We start from the raw sequence: 24,597 nt of genomic DNA, 5'->3' as shown, positions 1-24,597 counted from the left end.
CTTGCTTTGCATGGTCACTTGTGGCCCATCCTGGGTGGCATTAGAATTGTGGGAGAGAACAAGTGAGACTGGAGAACAGTGTCCTTTCACTTCAGAGAACACAAGACGCTGGAAGTATAGACAGAACATGGTTCCTATTTTATAAAGGGGTTGGTGATTTGCTTGGCTATCGCCTTGAAATTGGTGTGGGTTGTAAAAATAATTATAGAATAAAAAATATATATATCTCCTAGGAGTTCTTAATCTCTGAGATGCTGGGTTCCTCTTTTTTCTCCATTGATAGATCCTTTCTCCTGGCCTCCGTCCCCTCCTTGTCCAGCTGTCCTTCATCCAGTGTTATAACTTCTCCTTCACTTGAGCTTCCAGACTCTTGACTCCATGCATCCCTGGGTGCCTTTCTTGTATGTAGTAGATGATATGCCTGGACCAGTGAATAGGCAAAATAAAAAATAGGGAAGATTTAAAAACAAAAGCAGCCCTTGTTGTAGGAGTAGTTGGAGATAATTTAAAAGCATCTCTGAAAAAGTGAGGTGTGGGACTTAAAGTGTCAGCACATCCCAGCTGCTGATCCTTGAACTGCACTTGAGAATGTGTGTAAATAAACAGCACACACCCTTTCAGGAATGGTGTATGCACACCCTCCCACAGCGTTCACGTGTGAAGCACATCAAAGACACCTAAACACTTGTAGTTGACATAATGTACTTGGTTATGGGATAAGGAATGATGATTCAGTTCATGTCTATAACATGTAATGGTTAAAACAGGTTAATTAGCATTTTCATCTCCTCATTCCTCTGTGCTGGGAAGCTAAGTCAAAGATACCTTTGTATATTTATTCATTTGAATTCTCATCTATAAAAGGCACCATCCACTATTATCTTGCCATTCAAAGAGATGTAGCTTCTTTGTACAAAAGACATAATGACATTTTTTTAAATGGTAGATAATCCTAATAGAGCAGATAGTAGGGGGTAATAAAGAACTTGTTTTATAAATTATTATTGTAAGAGAAATAAGGAATGTTACAAATCAATACAAAAATGCAAAGACAATAAAATAATAATAAATAGCAAAATTTCACTCTTTGTAGTAATGAAATTCATTGGCAATAGAAAACAAGGTTTGAGCTACTGGCCTTGGAATCTTAGATGAGATGCTTTACCACCTCTCTGAGGCTTAGTTATTTTTCTCTTTAGAAATGAGGATAATCCTACCTACCCTGCTTATCTCACAGGGAGATTAATAAGATCTGCACATTTGAAGAGCTTTAAAAATGACAAGGCACAGCCTGCATCTGAGTTGTTAATATGTGGGGCCTGGGGGAGACCTAGCAGGGGGCGTGGGGATGGCAGGGGTGGCAGGCCAAAGGCCTGAGCTCATGAGAATAGACTGCGGTGCTTGGTGACTTGGGAAAAGGAAGGCAATTGAATGGTCCCCTTGATATTTTACTTAGGAAAAACCCGAATACTGGTTATTTGTAATATTTATGCTACTGCGACTCACAGAATTAGATCAGAAGAAGATTAAAGTAGAAGAAAAGGTATGTAAATCATCATTTCATGTGTTTATGGGTTTATGTGTTCAAAAGCTCTCATTGTCTGCTTCAGGACCAATATAATCAATATTTGAGAGGCAGAGCAGTATGTCAATCAATTCTTTGCTTAGGGACTGTTTCCTTGTCCTAGGATCTGTCAGTGGAACCCTCTGTAGAACTGGGATCAACAAACGCAGGCCTGCCATTGGCCCAGCAGAAAGCTGGGCTCTGAGGAGCAGAGGTGACACTCCTCTTATCTAGGCCACAGTGTAGCAGATTAGCAGCTTGAGAACTAACCTATTCGAAGAGGATAAGATCCTATCTGGGTTACTTTAAAAATTAATTTAATAATAAAATGTACTATAATGTCATCCTACTATAGAATCAAAAGGTGTTCAAATAAATAGCTTCTCTGATATTTTTAATCCTTTAATTCTGCTCTTTAAAAGAATGATTCATCTGGTCACACAATTCCAGAGCAGCCAGACTTCAATGCTAACACCTGCCGCCCTCCCTGCCATAGCCAGGGTAGAGATCTCCGCTGGTGAGGGATTTCCTGCATTGGATGTGAATTTGAATAGGACTGAAGACAGGTGTAAGCGGTGGAGAGGCACTATTCCATCTCAGACGTGCCTTTCTGCAATCTTGGCTAAAAATCGTTACAGATGCTCCCCATCATCATTCTCGTGCTCAAAGGCACATAGGAGATTTCTCTTTTCCTTTAACATTTTGCAAAGGGAATAAAATTTAAAACCACATATTAAATAAGAGCATGACAGAGGAGACGGTGTTTGGAGGGATGGCAAAGACGAGATAGAGAGCTGTTTGTTAGGAGGAAAGGACCATATCTTCCAATGGAGAAAGTTGTGCTGAAGGAGAAAGTTTGAGTAGAACATGAGAGTATGAAATAATTCTGAGTGAGATGGCATTAAAAAAAAAATTTCCAGGATCAACTGCCTATAATCTAGAACTACAAATTTTATTCTTCTTCTTGTACGAAAAATTGCAATCTTTACTATATTAAACGTAATCGTAGACTTCAAAGGTCTTGTTTTTTCTTTTAAATATTTTTTAGTCGTAGATGGACACGATACCTTTATTCATTTATCTTTATGTGGTGCTGAGGATCGAACCCAGAGCCTCACATGTGCTAGGCAAGCACTCCACCACTGAACCACAACCCCAGCCCCTTGTTTGCTTTTTTAATCTGCCTCATCCAAACCCAGGAATATAAAGAAGTAAGGGATCGAAGGATTCCACTCAACACTTAAAAATAATTATCATTATTTAGGTTTTAGGAAAGTAAAAGTTGACTTGCAAACTGAATACAAAGGTTCCTGGGCAGGTGTTAGAGCAGTTGCCTGTCTAGAATAATTCATTAAAGAAACTCTAAGCCTCATCTTCATTTTAGAAACCAAACATTTTCCCTTTTACTTTTCTAACTCTGGAAAAGGTTTCAGCAGTGAATAAATATGACCCTCCTCCTGAAGTGGTCGCAGCCCAAGATCACCTGACTCATGTTGTCAACAGCGTCCTGCAGCCACAGAGGATCTTTGACAGGTATTTATTAGGACCCTCCAGGGCAGAACTCAGGATGGGCAAGCAGAGGACAACCTCATCATTTTCCTCAGCCCTCTATTTTGTGACCTGTTCATTTCTTAGAAATGTGACTTTCTCTGAGGGAAGGGGCCGGTCTTTTTTGATAGACTGCATTGTCTCAGTTCTGGCCTATCAGCTGGTACTTCAGTGTGCTGCTCTCAAGCAGGGGGACACACTGTATGTTGGCTAGCCTGAGCCATACGACAGTGAAATAAAAAAATAAAAAAGGTTTGTCAACTTTTCTGCCTTAGGATCAGAACAGTCCTTAAGTCTCATTAATGGAAAATTGTGATCATTTATATCCATTGTGAATCTTTCCTTAGCTGTAACTTAATGCTAAATACCCCTGCCAAAGCGCATTCTGTGAATTCAGATTATTAGGGAGTCCCTAGAAGGAAGCACAGCTAGCCTAAGGGAAACCTGAAATATCTTTACTGAGTTGCAATCAACCCATCAGGGAGGAGTAGCCCAGCTTGGTTAAGCACATGAATAGAGTCTCTCACCTCTAAATTCCAAGACAGATTTACCATGGTTTCTCCATTTCTTTTTAAACAATCTGTTGGAGCAGATGGCCATTTATGCTGTAAGTATAATGCAGAAATTCTATCAATACCCAAAGGCATTTTAAAAATACTTGTAAAACTCTTGGGTATAAATGGCCTTTCTTGTGGTATTTGCTTCTGTATTTCACATGGTTGGTTTCCCACAGAGAGCAAAATGTTTTATTTTGCAACCCAGGACATGATTTTTACATGGAATTTAATAATGTGGACGTTGACAGTTTATATGTGTATGGGAGCTGTCTAGGTGAAATGATTTATCGTTATTTGCACACATTTGGAAAAAAGCACATTTGATTTAAAAGAAGGGCATTTATGTCCTTATTGTATTTCTTTTCCAGTTTATAATATTGCTACTTATTTCATGCTTTAGGGGACATTTATATAAAAACATGTATCAAAAATTTGCAGTGGTGTCTGATAAACATGTATTTCTTGATCATTTCTGACTGCCAGGAAAATAAGAGCAAAGGCCAAGCAGGCCTGGTATTCCAGGATGGAGCGGTGTTGTTCCTGGTTCTAGTTCAGCAGCTGGTGGACAGGCCTACCTTTGCCCTTCCTGCTCTGGGCCAGCATCAGAAGTCAGGCCAGGAGGGGAGCCCCGACTCTTGACCCTGTGGAATGTAGGTTGTGTTATTGGAGAATCCTTGTCACCCTCTCCTGGCATGATTAGGGAGAGGATACTGTATTAAAATGACATGGCCAAACTTGACTCTGGCCTGGTAGTCATTGATAGCTTCCTTATCTGGAATGACAAGCTTTCCCAGTCTTGTGCATGTCTGGTCCCAAATCTGGAATTAGCCATTTCTCCATGAAGCCCAGTTTTGGTGAGAAATGGTGCTTCCCTGTCTTAAAATGGTGCTAGAGATACTCATAGCTTCTGGGTTGGTCATTATCTCTAGACTGGAGAGTGAAAAGAGCGAGTAACAGCTTTCTTTCTATCCATCCATCCATCTTATCTGTACATGTCCATCTACATCCATTCAATCCAACTGTATATCTCTATATCTAGGTAGATCTGTGTGTCTCTACTGATAGATAAATGGGCTAAGTAACTCCTGAATTCATAGTGAAACTTAAATTTCAAGACCACAGATAAGCTTTTGTTTAATCTCTTCTTCATTATCTTACTCTTCTCCCACACCCATAATCTTGATTGTCAAGCACTGAGAGGAACATAGAATACAAAATCCCATAATCACTCAGTGTTTAAATCCTATATTGCACCACAGTGGCATCAGGATACTGATACTAATGCTGTGGCCAGTGAGTCCTGAAAAACATGAAAAGCATTTTTTGGCCTATGCTGTACCCATTTCAACTGCTTCCCATTTTTTCTTGCAGTAACATATCCGCAGCATTAAATTCCCACTTTAAGTGTTTTTAAGCGGACAGGTCAGTGACGTAAGTACACTCGCGGTGTCGTGCCCCATCAGCCCATCAGAACATTTCATCACCCCAACAGAAACTTTGCTACCATGAGCAACTCCCCATCCTCCCTTCTCCAGTTCCTAGTAACCGCTCACCTTCTATCTGCCTCCGTGAACTTGCCTACTCCATCTATTTCATGTGATCATCAACCACCCATTTGTAAACGGCATACTGCATTTTTCTGGTCAGAACATACAGTTGCCACATCCTGCATTTCTCCTCCTTTGTTCTCATTTATTCTCTTCTAGTCTTAGTTCTCATTAGTCTTGAGCACCTACATATTTATCGCTTACGACCGGTCCTTGTACTGGTGTCTCCTGAGTCATTTGGGTTGTACGAAGCTTGTTTTCTAGTAGATCCCTTAGGAAGGGCTATGGGATCATGATCCTTTGAATTCTGGCATGTTGGTAACAGTTGCGCCCTTCACGCTTGAAAGTCATTTCTGCTAAATATAAAATTTGTTGCTTGTAGTTTTTTTTCCTTGAGTACATTGAAGATGTTACTCCAATTCATTTTGGCATAAAACATCGCTGTCTAAATCTAATAATTATTTTCCTTTATAAGTAATGTGCTTTCTTTTTCTAGTTTACCCATTTCCCCCCCCCCCTTTTCTTTAATTTTCTTAGTAATTTTACTATATTGTATCTTGGTACTGGTCATTCTGGCTATTTCTAGGTATAAAGTGTGCCCTTTCAATGTTATTTGTTTGTTATTTGTTAGTTATGTTTGTTTTGTCTTTTTGTAATGTCAGGAAAGTTTTCTTGAATTCTAAGTCTTTAATATTTTTCTTATTCCTTTGCTTTGATTTGCTTCTTCAGGAAGATCTCCTTTGTCTATTTTCAGTATTTGTCAATCCCTCTCAAATACACTGTATCTCTCTTTAGACACTTTTCTAAAAGAAATTTATTTTGAGATCATTGTAGGTTCACATGTAATTGTAAGAAATGACAGCAAGAAACTCTGTATACCTTTCTCCCAGTTGTGATGTCTTACATAACTTTAGTAGAGCATCAAACCCAGGAAATTGGCCAGGAAATCCACCAACTTCATTGGATTTCACCAGTTTGGCATGAGTGCATGTGTGTCTTGACTGTATAGTTTGATGCAATTTTATGACCTGTAGATTCATTGGAGTACCACTGCAGTCAAGGGACAGAGCAGTTTCATCACAAGGACCCCCCATGATGCCCTTCGGCAGCCACAGTACCTCCCTCCCTCCCATCTCCCTTTACCCTTAGCAACCACTAGTATTTCCCCGTCCCTGTAATGCCACTTCAAGAATGTTATGCCAGTGGAATCACACACGTCACTTCCAGGGATTCCCCCCACACCAATACTGTATGGGGGTCAGCCACATCCAGTGTGGATGAGGAAAGGGATTTCTGTCAGAGGACAGTGCTGGCTATGAATTAGTTACTAATAAACTAATCAATAAACACAAGAGCCAATAATCTTTGCAAATGGAAGGGGGTGTGACGGATCAGGTCATACCAGATTTGGCCTTCAACAAGATGGAGGACCCCACCTCCACCTTTTTTTATAGTCACATAGGTAAAGGGGCCCAGATCAAGAGGGACTTCTGTGAGGAACAGGATGGGGTGGAGTTAGGGAAACCATTTGCTTAGTGAATTAGCATTCCTTCAGGGGTGAGCCACCCCTTTACAGGGCCATCTACTCCCCGACTGTCTGAAACAGCCTCTCATGACTGCCAGTTCCTGGGAGTCAGACCTGTATCCCATGGCTCAGCCAAGTCTGAGTCTGCTAAACAGGGATGGCTTCCTACACAGTACAATGTCCTATAAACTCATCCAAGTTGTTGTATGTATCAGTAATTCCTTTTTTGGTGCTGAGTAGTGTACAGATGGTACAGATGTATCACAGTTTACCTGATGAAGGAGATCTGAACTGATTCCAGTTTCTGGCCACTGCTAATAAAGTTGCCATGAACCTTAATGATCAGGCTTTTGCACGTGTGCAGCAGCTTCAGCCTGTCTGCTTCTAGGTACCCAGGGTTCCCTGTCCTCACATCTACCAGCTGCTACCCTATTACTTCCTTCTTCCTCCTGCACAGTCTCCAGCATGCTTCAGCTTTGGTGGGATTGTGTTTGTGGAGATGCCCTTTCATGTGTTCTTGTTCCACGTGTTTTCAATGGACCTTTGCTCTCAAGTTTTTTGTTTTTATGTGGCCATTCAGAGATTGAAACTCTATGCTACTTCATATTAATCACAGAGTTTTCCCTGAACCCATACTTTAGTCATGTATTTAAAACATTTTATTTTATTCTGTACTTCTACAATTTGTTTCATGAGTAGAGTCCAAACATCAGCTATGCCGGTTACAGGAGATTTTATTGATAAATTCATGCTTTAGTTCAGTCTTCATGCCCACAAGCCAAACCTAGAGTCATTATCAACTCTTCCTTTCCTTTGAGCGAGTTTATTAATCTTTCTGCACTTCAGTTTCGTCATGTTTTAGATGGGGATAATGACAGTAACATCTTCCTTAGCTTCTTGTGATGATGGAATAAGGTGATTTACTGGAATCACCTTCTAGAAACTCCTAGAATAGTGCCAAGCATATAGTTCATTGCTCAGGGAAATTTTAGTCATTACTATAAACTTTGCTTTGCATATCTGTGTTCTAATCAATAGGTATGAATGTTAAACAATAACTCAGAGGGCAGTCATTTCTTTCATTGACATGGAATGAATTGACAAGGGAGGGAATATTGAATAATTAAGAACTACTGTATCTTGACTGGCCTCAAACTTGGTATTCTCCTGCCTCAGCTCCTGAGTAACTGGGATTATAGGCATATGTTACCATGCCTGGCTATGATTATTTTTTAAAACACAAGTATAAGCACCCTGAATAGCAGCAAAACCAGTGAGACTTTTTTCTTTCTCTTTATTTTTTTTTTGACCAGAATCTAGTATAGAAAATTTCAAGCTTAGAATTTTTCATGGTCAAACAGAATGTATTTCCTGATTAATAAAGATATTTTCCACTGGGGGAGGGGGAAGAACTACTGTATCTTACCATATTTTTCCTTTACAAAGCTTAGTAAAGTAAATTTACATAAATTTGTATTGTACTTACTTTGTTATCTATGCTTTGAGTATAATTTTTGACATATTATAATCAACTTGTTTCTGGAAAGCAGGACCATCCCTCTATTTTTAGTGTCTATATATACAAGTGCTCATTATTATAATTGTGACTTTACCTAATGGGTGTAGTTCATATACTGCATCTCTGATGGGAGTAGGACAATAATTCGCTCTGGTCCTGTGTTGTAGCACTCTTCCAAGTCTGGATGCTCCTTATCCCATGTTGATACTAGCTGGTCCTCAGGCTTGTGGGAAACGAGAACTTGCTCACCGCCTCTGCAGACAGTTTAGTACTTACTTCAGATATGGGTAAGTGCATTTATTGGCTTATGAGACTTGGAAATTCTTCCAAGTGGTTGCAAGTATCAATAGTTCCTTTCTACTCAAATCTCAGATATTGCTAATTTTGGCTGTTAATTTTAAGCCAGTTCGTAAATGTACATAAACAACTTTTTCATGTTATATTTTACAGCAAAGCCGGAAGTAGTAAGTAAACTGAATGTGCAACAGACATGAACTCTTGAGAAGGACAGAGTACCCTGAGAGTGTCAGTTCTTGAAAGTAAATTTTTGATTAAATTGAATCAGTGTTATTAGCTGGTCTCGGAAGGACTAGGAATCTTGATTCTTGTGTCATTGCAGTAAATATGGTGGAGATGATTATTAAAACATACTTCCTAGTTATGGAATTTAGCAAGTAACAAAAAGATCTGGTCTTTTGTGAAATAGGCAGTAAACGCATAGCAGTGACCAGCCCCTGAAGCAATTCATCAGTAGTACATTCATACCATTAGATGCCTCTTCCATAGAAAGTTCATTGGCTTCTTTTCCATTTCTTATGCTGTAGTATACATGTACTTTTAAAGTTTAACTTGATTCAGTGCCAGAGCAAATCACTCTCCAGGATTTGAAAGCAGTCTTCTTTTTAACTGATCAGAATGGTGTTTGAAGGCAAAATCCTCCTGTTGCCACGAGGTACAGCCATGAATCACAGTGTTGGGTGGACTGCGCTCCAGGGTTCAGCTTCCCCAGCTTGCTGTGCTTGGGACCCATGCTGGCGGCACTTGAGCTTGGTTTTCCTCTTCTGGGGCACCTTTCAGAAGCAAGAAGGACAGAAAACAGACAGCAAAAATGTCTCCTGTCCTTCCCTTTAGGTTAGCACTTGATAAGCTCAAAAGTTTTCTGGAGCATTATTTGGTGACTGATTCCCTAAAGGTGCAGTTAAAATAGAGAATATATCTTAAAAAACTAGAACCATCCAAGGAAAGCATCCAGCTGGGTGTACGGATGTTTTAGTGGTTCCTGTGAATCCGAATTAGAATTGCTACTGCAATCTCTTCAACAGTTTTCCTATTTATTTTTTATGTACGGGAAAGAAATTACTTTTAGATTAGTGGTGTGTGTTGATGAGTTTAGGATGTGACTACAAAGATACACAGGACAGCAAGAAAAATAAGTGCAAACTTATGCTATTACACACAATTCCTTCCCTTAAGCTACACAAGTTCAAATAATGTAAACACTATTTTAAACAGGTCCATTTATTTAAATATTTTAAATTGCAACCCACATCTCAACAACTTTAAGACACATATACCATGGAATGATTTGGTTAACATATTTTAAATATTCTGAAGTAATAAAAATAAATTAAAAGTTAATATTAGAATGAAAAAGTATAAAGTGCCATTATGAAGGTATGAACCTGTTTTAAGAGATAAGTTGAATGCAGTGACTGCAAGGTCATACTGAGGCAAAAGGTATATGCTGGGCTGTTGTGCTAATGTGTAAATTTGGAATCTTTTAGCGAACCAAAGTGACCTAGGGAGCCAGGCTTTCTCTGGTTCCTTTCACATCTCCATGCCAATTATGTTGCCCAGTCCTTGGCATTTGTGATATGCTATTGCTGAAGCATGCTGGGTCCTGTGTTCCTGGAGGTATTTGTTGACTACCATCAAGATTCTGGTCCAGTCGCCCCTACATTCTTAGCTGACTTGGCATCCCCAATTACTCATTTTCCCTGACACTTGCTTTTCCCTTGTTAGAATGCTTATCCTCCATGTTTCAATTGATTTTTTTAATGTCTGTTTTCTCTGCTCCTCTGCAAGCCCAGTAAGAGTAGGGCCATGTCAGCCTTGTTCACCGTTACGTTCTGAGTGCTCAGCATATGGCCAGGCTCTGTGTGTTCAATGACTGACTGGGTGAGTGAATGGATGGCTGACTTCACAGTAACATGTACAATGTTTAGTGGAAATGACTTGTGATAAGAAGCATAGATGATTTCCTATAGATATGGAGAAACAGATGGGTTCACTCAATCAGTAGGTATATTTTGAGTTTCTCCCATGTGCCCTGAGGATATAGGGGTAACCAGACCCATGAGGTCCTTGCCTCCAGGAAATTTGTAGTCTAGTGGGGAAATCAGACCTTAGATAATTAGTGTGATATAAAATTTGTGTGACAGCACAAGATGGCAAACAAAATCCTAAAATGAATTTTGTGTCCTGTGTTGCTGCCACAGTGATTGTTCTCCTCGCTGTGGAATTAGCAGTGGGCAGAAAGACTGTTGACTGCCCACCAACCCACTCACTCACCTCCCTCGCAGGCACAGGAGCATTGACAAGCCACTCATGGTCATCCTCACAGAGGCAGAGATCAGGGCTTCTTCAGTGGCAAATCGTCCTGAGAATTTCATCAATGCCCAGATCAAAGACCATATTATTGGATAAAAGAGGATATTATATAGCTAGCCATTTCCTCCATGGAGAAAATAAGATAGCTCTACCATTATATGCAGCAACTTTCTAATTAAAAGGAGATAAAACCAAAGCACATCTTCAGGGGCAAGTCATTTTTCTTGTTTAGATTTTCTTTTCTTTTATTCTTTATCCAACATAAGTTTTATTGGTTTTTAATTAAATGAAAGCAGGCATGAATACGGCCTCTCTGCGAAACATGAAAGCATTTGCAAAGGCACCTGCCCTGCCACGTACTTGAATCTTTTCTTTCCCTATTATGTGTTTCATTTTCTGTTGTATTTTACTTCTTTTTAAAATTACACTCACTCGAGATCAAGGTTCAGTGATGTTTTCACAGGCTAAGTTGCATATCCAGATAAACAAATAAAAAACAATTCGATCTTAAAACAACTGGCGTGGCTGAAGAGATTCTGCTCTGGTCTTAGGTTTTGATTCTTGATTTTACTATTTTTTCGTGTTTATAGAAATAAGTTGGCTGCTCTTTCTTTACCTGTATTAGTTATGGGTAGCCTGGAGATATTCATTTATTGCCTTCAAAGTCTGTCTCTTTATTTCTGACTCCATATTGCTACACAAATCAACAACTCCTGGAAGAGCCCTGGATAATGAGGATACCACAGAACAATACCAGCATGCCTGTTTATCTTCCAAATTTAAGGCCATTTTAGTGATCTGAATAGTCCTGAAAGAAAATCTTTAAACTCCTTTATATCTCTATTTTATACCAATCTCTATTTTCATAACCATTATAACCTTCTTGTGGCGTTGACTACTAAATCTATTTTATTTTTACCATTATAATAAAGTAAAAGACCGCAGCTCTTTAGCTGCTTGAGATGGTCTGAGGTATAGCAACCCAGATGCAGTCTGATCTAATGTGTCCATTTATACAAATGTAGCAGACTTGTAAAATGGCTCATTTATTCATTCACTCAGTATTTGTTGAGCGCCATCCATGTGCCATGTGTCGGTGATAAAGCTGAAATGAACAGACATGAGTCTTGTCCTCCTGGCAGTTTATGTTCAGCCTAGAATGGGCTTTAAATGGGAAATTCTGTCTTACAGGGTAGTTTGATGGGTGCTATTGTGAGGGAGTGAAAAGCCTCTGGTAGAAGTGAAAGGGAAAGGGGGTGCTGGGCTTGCGCTGAGGCCGAGAGGACAGCAGGCATGATGTGTTAACTGGAAGTGGAGGTTGAACCATGGCTAAGCCTGAGCTGCAAGGGGCACTGGCAGAAGACAAGACTGGACAGACAGACGGAGGTCTGATCACAAAGGGTTTCCAAACGGGAATGGAATGTTTCCAGTTGTGTTTTAGAAAGCATACCCTGTGGGCAGTTGGGGACAGGGCTCGGGAAAGAAGGCTGGAGACAAGAAGACCAACTAGAATATGTGACAAGGGTTGACGTCAGGAGAGTTCTAAGGTGGCGAGCAGCTCCTGGAACATGGTCGAGTAGAGGCTTTCATGGAATCTGATCCTTGTGGAATCTGATTCCTGTGTTCATGATCCCTGAGTGTGTTCCACAATTCATTGATGTATATTTGCACTGGGTGTTGAGACCAATGTATCTTACTTACTGGATGGCTTTGATGGATACCTGGGCATTTGGAGGTGCACATTGGAAGCACTTGCTTGTACAGTGTGTTCTAATGTGCTTGAATTCAGATGGGCTCCCAGCCAAGCCTCTGCCTAAACATTGGGAGCAGCAAGAAGTTCATTATTTCCTGAGGCAATCTGGTCCAGAATTAGATTCTAAATCTGCATGCTTCTGAATCACACTGAAAAAGAAGTCTACTTCCTCACCCACCTGCCAGCTCTTCTCAGACATCTGCTCTTCTATGAAATTTCCCTGGATACTTTCATATTCATTATTTGGCTTGGCCATCCAGATTCCTTTCCTTCCTGGTCACCTGCTTTCCGTGGCCTCGATGACTGTCCTCTGTAGAATGACTAAGCTCAACCTTGAGCTTCTACCGCAGAGACACAGTCTGGGGTTATCCCCCTCAGTCTTTTCCTCTGTTAAGTGACACCAACAAGAGTGTGGTTCCTGTTACAGATCATGATTTAGCTAGTAGATTAATCAGTAAATAACAAGCTCCTGGACATGTTTAGGTGGAGGAGAGAAGGATATTGAAAGCGGCAGCCCAAGCAGATTTGTTTGTCTAAAATCTGGCATCATTTCTTCTGAGTAAGTTTGGGGAAACATTGCTTTCACTGTGAAGTGTTTCCCTTTTAAGATGTTCAGATTTGGGCTGCGTGCTCCACAGTGAATGTTTCTGTGTGAAAATTGGATGACAGACGCAAAACACCACAGGTCCTCAAGTCCCCCTGGATAGAAAGTGCCACCGCAGCCTGTCCTGTGGTTGGCTTTCTCCACATCACTGGAGCTGGCTCTCTACCTGCCTGGATGCTTCAAACACTTCTTTGTTTTGTCTTCCTTTTAGAAATTCTGAAAACAAGCCGTGCCACTCAGTTTCTTTGTTGGGAAACACAAATTCCAGCGTAGTGTTTGAAGACTGTGCTGAGGGTTTGTGGCACAGGGTGCAGGGCCACAGATTTATCTTCTCTGTCAAGGACACCAATAGACAGAGGGTCTCGGGCCTCTGCCAAGCCTGGGAAGAAATGCCAGTGCATTCAAACAACAAAACAAATGCCACGGTGTTTTGACAGTCTCTTCAAAGAGCGTGCTGTCTTTCCTGAGCATTCGATGTGAATGTATTATTAGGACCCTAAAACTTCCTCGTATGGTTCATTCTTCATTAAAATAGAAGGGGAGCAGTCACATGAATTTATTTGTCTTTAGCTTACTAATGGAGAGACTTCTGAGGTTTCGACTTTACCCCAGCATGATCTTAAAAAGAATTGATTTGGAGGCATCCTGGTGTTGCTGCTTAGCAACATACATAATTGCTGTGCCTCAGTTTCACCATCTGTAAAATAAAAAGAATGCCTGCCTCAAAGTTTTTATGAGGAATAAATGTCAAGCATCTAGCTATTCTCATCTTATATTTTAAAACGATGGGCTAATCTAAAAATCCATTCACATCCCCAGGCCTAACATTGGGAAGGTGGGGTGATGGAAATCAAGAGACCTGGGTAGTAGGCATCATATTCTGGACCGACACTAGCCTGCGGTGTGACCTGGGACAAGTCACTTTTATAACCGTCCATACCATGGAGCTCTTTGCCGCTATTGTCTAGCCCCAACAAACACCGGAATGCAGCTGGCACAGGCTGAGGCTGTGGGAGAATAGAGATGCATAGTGCAGCCCGAGGAGGTCAGGAAGAGCCCTGGGAGGGGTGGCCCTTAAACCAAGTCCTGAAAACAATGGGCCAGCCAGGTGGTGGGAGAGGAGAGAGCTGCAGAAAAGGCTTCTAGAGCAGAGAGAATGTGAAGGCACTTGGGCGAGTAAAAATATGGTTATGCTTCTTCAGAGGGGATGATTCAGAAAGTGATCAAGAGCAGTGAGTGAAAACTCGATCCGGATAATCCAAAATTTGTATGATCCTTAAAGACCACGTCCGAACCACGGTGTTTTCACAATCATGTTGCTTTCTGATTTCTGATTTATGGATCAATTTCATTCTTGAAAACATTCTTTATACTGAAATCTTATCCATTTTGAATTCCAAGTTAACAGAAATGGACTAGGTTGCTTATTTTATGATTTCAGGGCCTGCCACACAACAAGACCACCTTACTTTGGAGAAGGGGATCGAGTTGATTATCATTTTATTTCTCAGGAAGTTTTTGATGAAATGCTGAACATGGTAAGACTGTTTCCCTTTATTTTTATTGCATAAGCAAGACATGTTCTCTGTCTAAAATATTAGGAAATAGAGATTGAAAAGAGTAGAAAAATTTATGGGCTAGGTCTGAAGCTCAGTGGTAGAGTGCTTGCCTCACGTGTGAGACACTGGTTTTGATCCTCAGCACCACATAAAGAAAATAAATAAACATATTGTGTCCATTATAACTAAAAAAGTATTTAAAAAAGAAAAATTTAATTTTGTGCTTGTTTTAAATCTGGTTCAATGTTAATCTTTTTGTTTTTGTTTTTACCAAAAACCTGATGATCTAGTTACTAGTAGTAGTGAACACCATTCTTGTGTTTGAATTAATTGCCTTAAAAAGAATTTACTCCTTCCCTTTGGTCTTCAACAGAAAATGAAACACATAATAGGGAAAGAAAAGATTCAAGTATGTGGCCTTCACAAGCAAAGGGAATCCTCACAACCCTACTATGTTTTCTCTTTGAGAGTAAATACTTTCATACTCCACAGCCACCCAGGGCTTCAGTTAAACGGACAGTGTGTTGTATCTTCATTACAACTAATGAATCTGTAAACCTATTTTTTTCTTATTTTTGTTTATACTATCATTCTTTCTTTTTGGCCAATGACTCCTATGCCACCTTTTTTATTTTTCTTCTTCTTCTTTTTCCTTCTGGAGTCTACTGAAAAACTGAATGAGGAACCAATCTGTTTCTGGCTTTGAAAGATCACCTTCCAGGAGACCAGTAGGGCAAAGGAAGGGGATGAAAGGGAGGGAGGAGGGGAGGGCAGGGGGGTACTACTGGGAATGAAATCTACCAGATGCTGCTGTGTCCGTGTACAGATATGCCACATTGAATCCTGCTTGTGTATATAATTATAATGCATTAATTAAAGTAATAATTATAGTCATAGAAGGGAGATCCGTAGACTAGAGCAGCAGAGCAAGAGGGGAAGAAAAGGGGAATGAGATTGATCATGTTATACACATCTACAAATATGGCACATCTACAAATATGGCACAGTGAATTCTACCAGTATGTAAATTATAATGCACCAATTAAAAAATGAAAATTTTAAAAAATCACCTCCAGCCAGCACTAATGTTATAGCTACAGCTCCCCCATCTCCTCTTTCCCCTTCTCTTTCCTCCCTCCTTTCTCTGACTTCTCCCCCAAATAGACCTGGCTCACACCTGCATTGTATGTAATCAATCACACAACCCTGAAGCATGGACTGCATTTCCACTAGTTTAATTTGAATGGTGCGTGTTTTCAGAACTTCTCTTGCACTCAGAGAAGCACGCGAGAAAGTCCTGTCTATACTTCACAGGCAGTTTTCCCTCCAGCCTTGTCAAAGGAATACCTTGGACATTATAATTTTCTCTCCTAGCCTATATTTTGGCAGTATCATTTGATTTATTAAGAGTACTCTGGAATTTCACATTTCTGAAAGCCCTAATAAAGATTTGAGGAGTATTGCTAAGAAGTATTCTCCTAGGACTCTAGGGTGAAAGACAACTAGTGCCCAAAATTCATGCTGATTTCTCCAGTTGGAGTAGGAGGCATTTTTGCCTTGGTTTTGCTCACCTGTTCTCAAGACTCCTTATCAGGTCACATTGCACTCCTAGCCTAAGGAACCACTATGCTGTATTTAGCCTTCTATTTTTACTGCCTCTACAAAAATCCCCATGTGTTTGAGAATCACTCATTTTTATTCTTTTTGCTATATGCATTACTTCAATATAATGTAATTTTCTTCAACTTGAATTTTGCCTCTGTTTTCCTTTTTTTAACATGTGAGACTGTCTAATGAAGAGAGATAAGCCTAGAGATAATAAATCCGTGACACACTGTCAGCTTTGCCAGTCACGCCCACATACTCAGTCTTCTGTACCTAGACCCCCCTTCCACCCACCCAGCCGGCCTGGCCCCCTTAACTGACACCCTGGCATCCCCATCCCCGTGCACAGACGTGGGCAGTCCCATGGACTTGCTGTGACAGGTACAACACAAGGGCCTGTACCCACTCCAGCAAACACCTACACTGCCACACATCATTCCTGCACGTGCCCGTAGACACGTGAACCCTTTAACAGGCACGCATGCAGTCTCCTACCCACAGAAAATGTCCCTCTCTTGTGGGATCAAAATCACAGACCTGGAGGCTTTGGAAATCAAATGATTGCTATTTATTAGGAAATACACATGCAGAAAGAAATGAGAGGAGTATCACCAACCAAAACTGGGGGGAACTACAACTCAATTCTTAACAAATCACTTAAATGGGATCTCTTTTATATGTATCTACAATGTAAGATTTCTGCCAATCCCACATCCTTCCAGAAAACGCTTCTAGGATCTTCAGAGGAAGGTCCTTGTATACGCAAATAAATGAACTTATATATCTGAAATAATTCAATTAGATACACATTTTGAAAATGGGATGACAGAGTATTAGTCAGGGTTCTTCAGAGAACAAGAACCAATAGGTTGTGTGTATGTATATAGAAAGAGATTTAGTGTAAGAAATGGGCTCACATGGTTATTGAGATTGGCAAGACCAAAGCTGTAATGTGGGTCAGTGGCTTGGAGCCCCAGGAGAGTCAATGGTGCAGGCGAAGTGCAAAGACTGACCTTTATTTTCTGTGCAGGCCTTCAGCTAATTCAGCGAGGCCCACTCACATTGTGGAGGGCAATCTGCTTCCTCTGAATGCAACAATTTAAATGTTAATCTCGTCCCCAGCATCCTCCAAGTTGACACACAAAATTAACCACCACACACAGTAACAGGATAAAGTACAAACCTGAAAGGAGAGCCAGAGAGCTACCTACCTGTCTGTCCATGTATGAAGAAATTTTTTTCAAAGAATAGACAGTGTGATATTGAAGGAGTAAAATTTTAAGGATATTTATTGTTTACTTTTTAACTTTTAGAATCCATCACAGAACCTTCTTTTCCTCATCACCTGTAGCAGACACATCTTCCAGAGACTCACCCAAGCCCTAGAGGCACCCTGTGTCTCCTGCCTAGTCCCTGTCCCCTGAGAGAGTCCATTCCCCATCCACCCACATCTCCAGAACGTCTGGGATCAGGAAGGTAGCCATGGACTCTTCCCTGCTTGCTGTTCTTAATGATGCTACCATTCTATGGGATTCAGTGCAGCCCTGGAAGTTCTTGCTTAATTATTTATTTTAAAGTCATGTATATGAGAAGTCACACCTCCCAAGATTATCCACATTTTTATTCCTTCTGTTGTTATCAGCCTCCCAGTTTAGATTAATATTGTCCAAAAAGAGTCACAATTTTGGTTTCAAAATTGTGTTTTTTATTGCACTTGCATTGTTTGGAAAGGAGTACAGCTGTCAGAGGAACTGATTTTCCAGAATGCAGACAGAGGGCAGTATTTATAGTTCAAATGACTTTAGGGCAGGCAGCAATTTGGGGCAGTTTCAATAAAAAGCTATCTTTATGAGGAAAACCAGGATGGGCCTATTTTTCAAAGCTTTTAGGATGTCATTGTAATTCATGGCCTTTAGGAATTCTCCATAACTCATGGCTTATCTTGGAACGCAGGGTTTTGGGGAATGGGAGCGTATTTTGGACTCTCTTGGATGCTGGCATAGCTGAAATGGCGGCAGGAAAGGACAAGCTATTAGTTTTGTCCTCTCAATAGTGAAGGTTAGTGGTGCGGACTTGGCAGGAAATGGGTAAGTAGGCAAAATGGTCTGTCCTACCATAAGCTTCAGTCCTTAATCCTTCTCTCAATAGGTTATTTCCAAAAACCTATTTTTTGGTCAAATGAGAATTCTGAATAAATTTCCCCACCACAGTTTGATATTAAGCCTCATAAACACACCATCAGTTTGTCATTCTTAACATATTTGCTCATATTCAGAAGTTTTAGAGAATTATATAAAAATAAGACAGCAAATTATTTACATATGTTAAATTCTATTATGGCCACTTATACACAAACATCTTTGTGCTTTTCAAATTCCAGGGGAAATTCATTCTAACATTTAATTATGGTAATCACAATTATGGACTAAATAGGGACACCGTAGAAGGTATCGCAAGAGATGGATTAGCAAGCTGTATTCATATGGAAATAGAAGTAAGTGTTGTTTATTCAATCAGTTGTGTGTGTGTGTGTGTGTGTGTGTGTGTGTGTGTTTGTGTGTGTGTGTGTGTGTTTGAGGTCGGGCCTAGCACGCTGCCAGGCCCAAGAGAAATGCATACCCAAGTGTGAGGTGTTCCATTTTGAATTAGTATAGAGGAGACAAGACAGGAGCAAAGAGACAGCGTTTTGATTAAAATACAAGAAATTGTATGTATTGTATGAGTAAAACTGCCACCCAAGATTTATTTTCTTTTATTTCCTCCCTCCATCCTTTTTTTTTTTTTTTTTACAACTTATTCTGTTTATACAAAGGGATATTAGATACAGTCCACTTACTGCTGAGTGTGGTCCTGATTCCTCGTCCCCTCAGGACAAGGGCAGTCCTGAGTGGTCTTCCTTGTTCCTTGAGTCTCCACAAAGACACTTGGGTTGTGCGTCATGTGACTACACTTGTTCACTGGGTGCAATATTTTTATACTTCCAGCAATTTAGACTTTGCAAGTTTGACTTTTCTCTCTGCCTCCATATGCCATCTTTCCCAACTATCTTCTGAAATTAGAGTATACAGAATTTTTTACAAATTTAAGATCCAGAGTTTTAAAAATATATAACTTTATTAAATACTTCTTCCAAGATAGTTGATTGATTTTTTTCAGGTTACTTTAATTGAGCAGTCTAATACTTTTGTAATCAGGGGGAAAAAATGGTTCAAGTAGACTAAACTTCCAGAAAACAAAACCTAGGCAAGTCTGGTATTTCTTTTCTGAGGACTCTGAAGCTTTCCTACATTTCCCTCTAACTTCACAGACAGGAGACTGCAATTCCCTTTCAGCTCCTTGTATTGGTTTAAGAGTTCCCTAGCTTCAACAAAATCATTCACGTTTCTTCCAGTTCTTAACTTTCTGCACAATCCTCTTTCTTATCTTTCTGCAGTTGATTGGTTTCGCATTTTAAAGAAGGGTTCTCTTTGTTCCTATGGTAATTATTAAAAAAAAAGACAGTTCTAAAAAAATGTCTTCTTTGGACAAGGCAGAAACAAAAATGAATGCATTTTTGAGTGCAGAAATCCTCCATCCCTTTTCTGTCTACCTTTTTCCACTTGAACAGTTATCTGAGTGATGGCTCCTGTTTTACTTTTTCCCTCCTTGAGAGCTTACTTCTACTCATTTCCAGGAGCTTGAGTCTATACCATGTTTGATTCCCTTGGTTCTCCCCAGCTGGAGTATTTTTCCAAACTACTGTTGTTGTTGACTCTTCCAGAAATTATTTTAAGAGAGTTTGTATTTCTTCCTACCACAGTTTTAAAACAAAGGTTTTGAACTTCAGTTCAACTGATATTGATAGAATTGAGATGGAAGGGACTTTAGAGTCCATTTGGAATAACTCTTCACTGCACCCATGAAGAAACTGATGTGCAGGGAGTTGGGGGCTTTGTGCAGAGTCTGTGGGAGCTGGAGAGCCCAGCTCTCTGGGTTCTGGGTTCGCAGTCTGTACCTGAGGCTGCCTCACACTGTGATCTCCTGATTAGCAGTTTACCATGAACTTGGCCTTCTGGGCTCTGGATAGAACCTGTAGGATGTCACTGGAACTGGCCCATGCAGGTTGCTGGCAGGAAAGGTCCCACCAGAGGGTAATAAAGAAGCTTTCTCCCTGTAAGGGCTCTCCTCTGGTTCTGAACAGATGCGTTTTGAAACATAGAATTGAAATTACTTTACAGTAATAAAGTGGCAGTGCTGTGCGAATTACCTATTTTTTATGGAGCAATTTTCCTTTTTAACAGTCATATTCATTAGAATGATTAATTAGAGGAAAACCAGGTGGAATGAATTCTATCTAATATTTGTAATGACAATTTAATATTTGATGAAGAGAGAAAAGTAATTGAATCTTGAAATATTTGTGGGAAAATAGTGGCTAATTCCAAAGATAAATTCTTCAATATAATACTACTTATTATACACTATATTGTCAGATGTCTCCAAAATGATTTCTAAATCATGCGTATGTTTCCACCTTATTATCTTTTCTTTAAACGCCTAGGGTGTGAGAAGTTTGAAATACTCCTATTTTGAGCCTCGATATATCTTGGTGGTGCCCATGAACAAGGAAAAATATGAGGGACATTTGCGGAGAAAAGGATTATTCAGTCGTGCAGAAATTGAATTTGCTGTCTCCAGAGTGGACCTTTATATTAAAATTAATCAGAAATTTCCAGGATATTTTGATGCAGTAATCAATGCAGGTCAGTAACTCTAGCAAAGTTTTACTTTTGATATATGAGGTGACTGGATTAAAGTCTGTTTTATGGAAATAAAATACATAGGGAAAAGATATTTTTGTTCTAATAGTAAATTGGAAAGAACTGCTGAAAGGTGTAAGAATTCATGAGCTCTAACCTTCCACTGTTTAAACCAGCATATTTATTATTTTTACTAATCCTAAGAGCTTAACTAATAAGATTTGGTGTAAAATGAACTCTGTCCCCTCAGGGGACATTGTGAAAAGAAAGTTAGATAATATGTAATTTGAAACACACATTTATATTTTTAGGAAGGCAAATGAAACCCAGGCAATTTTATCATAATCTACCTATAGTTAAAAACCCAACTACTATAAATATAACCATTAAAGTATCCGTGTGAAACATTTTCAAAGACTTTTTTTAGACATGGCCATTTATTTATAGTAGTAGTCAGAGAATTCATCAAATATGGATATTTCTACATATTTTAAAACCACACTATATTCTATAGCTATGAAAGGGCATGAGAAAACACGTATATAGTTAAATAAATATCTTTAAGCCATACTATTATTTTTAAAAAGCCAGTTTCACAACCTTACATATAGTATGCCAGCATTTATGTTTAAGAAAAAGAAAAAAAAAAAGCATTATATAGTTGTATTTTCTTTTACTACATAAAAATATCTGGAAGAATCCTCAAGAAATTAATAAAATTGATTATCTTTTTAGAGGGAAACTGGATGATGGGGACATTAAATTGAACCATATGAAATTGCCAATTTGACTATTCAAACCTATGAAAACAATAATTTGATATGGTTTAACCTAATAGTTTAGATCTCTGAAACATGTTAATGTATTTCATATTTATATTGGTTTCCTACTGTTGAATAAAAATAATCACACTTAACAACTTAAAACAATGCCTGTTTATTAGCTCGCAGTTCCATAGGAGTCAGGTACAGCATCACTGGGTTCTCTGCTTGGGGCATCAGGAGGCTGAGATGAAGGCGTTATCTGGGCTGAAGTCTCATCTAAAGACTTTGGGGAAAATCTGGCCCAAAGTGCTTACTTGTTGGCACAATGCAGTTTCTTGGGGTTAAGGACCCTGTTTCCTTGTTGGCTGTCTGCCAGAGGTTGTCCTCAGTCCCTAGAGGTTGCTCCCAGGTCCAATGCACAGGGTGCCCACCGCCTACTAGCCAGCAAAAGCACATTGAATCCTCTGTGTGCTTCCAGTCTCTGGTTTTCTATTCTGCCACGTGCTAGAGAACTCGCTCTCCTTTTGTAGGGCTCCTGTGATTAGCATGGAACCATGTGGATAACTTCCCTTTTGATTAGCTCAGACTCATGGGTATCCTTAATTATATCTGAAAAAAAAATCCTTTTTGCCATGTAACATAATTTAATCCTGGGAATCTCCTTACCTCATAGGTTCTGACCACACTTAAGGGAAGGAGATTATACAAGGGTGAATTAGCAGTAGAGTCGTCTTAGAATTCTGATACCACAATATGTAAAACTAAACATAGTACCCAAATCAGTACCATCAGCTGTTGAATTGACTGTATTTTAACATGATCCTGTTGCTTCAAAGTATATATCTCACTTACCATAGATGATCTGGATGCTGCTTACCAAAAGCTAAGTCAGCTCATCAGAGAATACCTGGGATTGACTGAGGAACCTGCCACAAGCTTGGCGCCAACTACAGGTACTATCCTATCTCTTTTGTGCCCAGTTTTTTTTTTTTTAAATGGAAAAGAAAGCAAATCTGTGAGTTATTATCTGGGTACTCATCAGCCAGCCTGGAGCTGGTTCTAACTCCTTAATGCCTGTAGTTTTTCTGGGGTAATTGTTCCCACAAACAAACTTCATGGATTAGCACTCTAGACCATAACTCTACTTGTCTCCATGACCACAACAGAACTCAGGGACCGACCTTCAGGGACATACGAGATCGTGTCTTGGAAGTGGACCACAGATAAGGGTTAGCCTCATTGTTGAGAGCTCAACCTTCCTGAATTTTATTCCCTTCTGGAGCTGAGGTTGTTCTACTCACCAGGTTTATATTTAGCCCCAGAGTTTCAGTCCAAGAGTTTTCTTTCCCCTTCAGTTTTGCCCCAGCCCTCCAAGTGTTGCACTGAGGAACACAGAGGCACAGCACTAGCCAGGTGGCCCTCATCCTGGCTCTGCTGCTCCCCTGGGCAAGCTTCTTAGCTGTTCTGAGTTTAGGTCTATTGTTCTGCTAAATGGACTTCTTATTCTCACGCCTGCTCTCTCAATCAGCAGTAAAGGAGGTAAAATATATAAGAGGGAATCTCCCTGAAATTTAGGAATTTAAAAACCCTATCTTAGAATTTTGGTGCATAAGTGTTTTGAGATGTGTTTAAAAGATTTCCCCAAATTCACCTCATGCCCAGTAGGATGGCTAATCTAGAAACACAGAACAGAACAAAACAAAAACAAAATAGAAAACAGCAAGGCTTGGTGAGGATGTGCACTCTTGGTGGGAACGTAAAGTGGTGCAGCTGTTCTGGAAACAGCTTCGTAGTTCCTCAAAAAAATTAAAAGTAGAACTACCGTTTGATCCAGTAATTCCATGTCCAGACATATACCTAAAAAGTTGAAAGCAAGATCCTGAAGAGATGGTTATACCCCCTTGTTTATCGAGGCATTTAATTAGCCAAAAGATGGAAACAACTAAACTGTCTATGGACAGATGAATGGATAAACAAAATGTGGCATATACATACAGTGGAGTATTGTTCAGTCGTAAAAAGGAAGAAATTCTAACACATGCTACAACATGGGTGAACCTGAAGACAAGTTAAGTGAAACAAACCAGTCAGATGAAAACAAACACTGTATGATTCCATTAATATCAGGTACTTCGGGTAGTCAAATTCATAGGGACAGAAAGAAGGTTGGTTGCCAGGGACTGAGGGAAGGGGAAAAGGGAGTGTTATTTAATGTGTCCAGAGTTTCCATTTGGGGAGATGAAGATAATGGTGATGGTTTAACAATGTGAATGTACTTAGTGCCACTGAACTATGTGCCCGAAACTGGTTAAAATGCTAATTTTTATGTGTATTTTACTACAATAAGTATCGTTTTTAAAAGGTTCCCTCGTTGGAGCACGCCTGTAATCCTAGTGGTTTGGGGGGCTGAGGCAGGAGGATCGCAAGTTCAAAGCCAGCCGTGGCAACTTAGCAGGGCCCTAAGCAACTTGGGTGAGACTCTGTCTCAAAATAAAATATGAAAAGGGCTGGGAATGTGGCTCAGAGGTTAAGTCCCTGGTACCAACAAATAAGATGAATAAATACAAACCCCCCTCAGTGGGCTGAACTCTATTCACGGGTCATGGTTTGCGGAACGTTCAGCTGAGGCTCCTGCCACTTTGTAGATCCTGTGCAGCTTTGTGGTTTCGCCTCTGTGACTCTTGCCCAAATATGATTTTGTTT

General features: G+C 39.9%; 1 protein-coding gene across 1 annotated transcript in view; it reads left to right on the top strand.

The window, feature by feature from the left end:
* The window catches only part of Lrguk (leucine rich repeats and guanylate kinase domain containing), a 103,789-nt gene that overhangs the window by 36,450 nt on the left and 42,742 nt on the right, over positions 1-24,597 (top strand). The window contains 7 exon segments of the mRNA XM_047562099.1: positions 1,457-1,543; positions 2,991-3,097; positions 8,428-8,547; positions 14,669-14,765; positions 18,772-18,885; positions 20,932-21,133; positions 22,752-22,847. Of these exon segments, the coding sequence (XP_047418055.1) occupies positions 1,457-1,543; positions 2,991-3,097; positions 8,428-8,547; positions 14,669-14,765; positions 18,772-18,885; positions 20,932-21,133; positions 22,752-22,847 (823 nt within the window).

Source organism: Sciurus carolinensis, chromosome 8 (assembly GCF_902686445.1).
Source record: "Sciurus carolinensis chromosome 8, mSciCar1.2, whole genome shotgun sequence".
NCBI lineage: Eukaryota > Metazoa > Chordata > Mammalia > Rodentia > Sciuridae > Sciurus > Sciurus carolinensis.
This window is presented reverse-complemented; position numbering and strand designations above follow the sequence as displayed.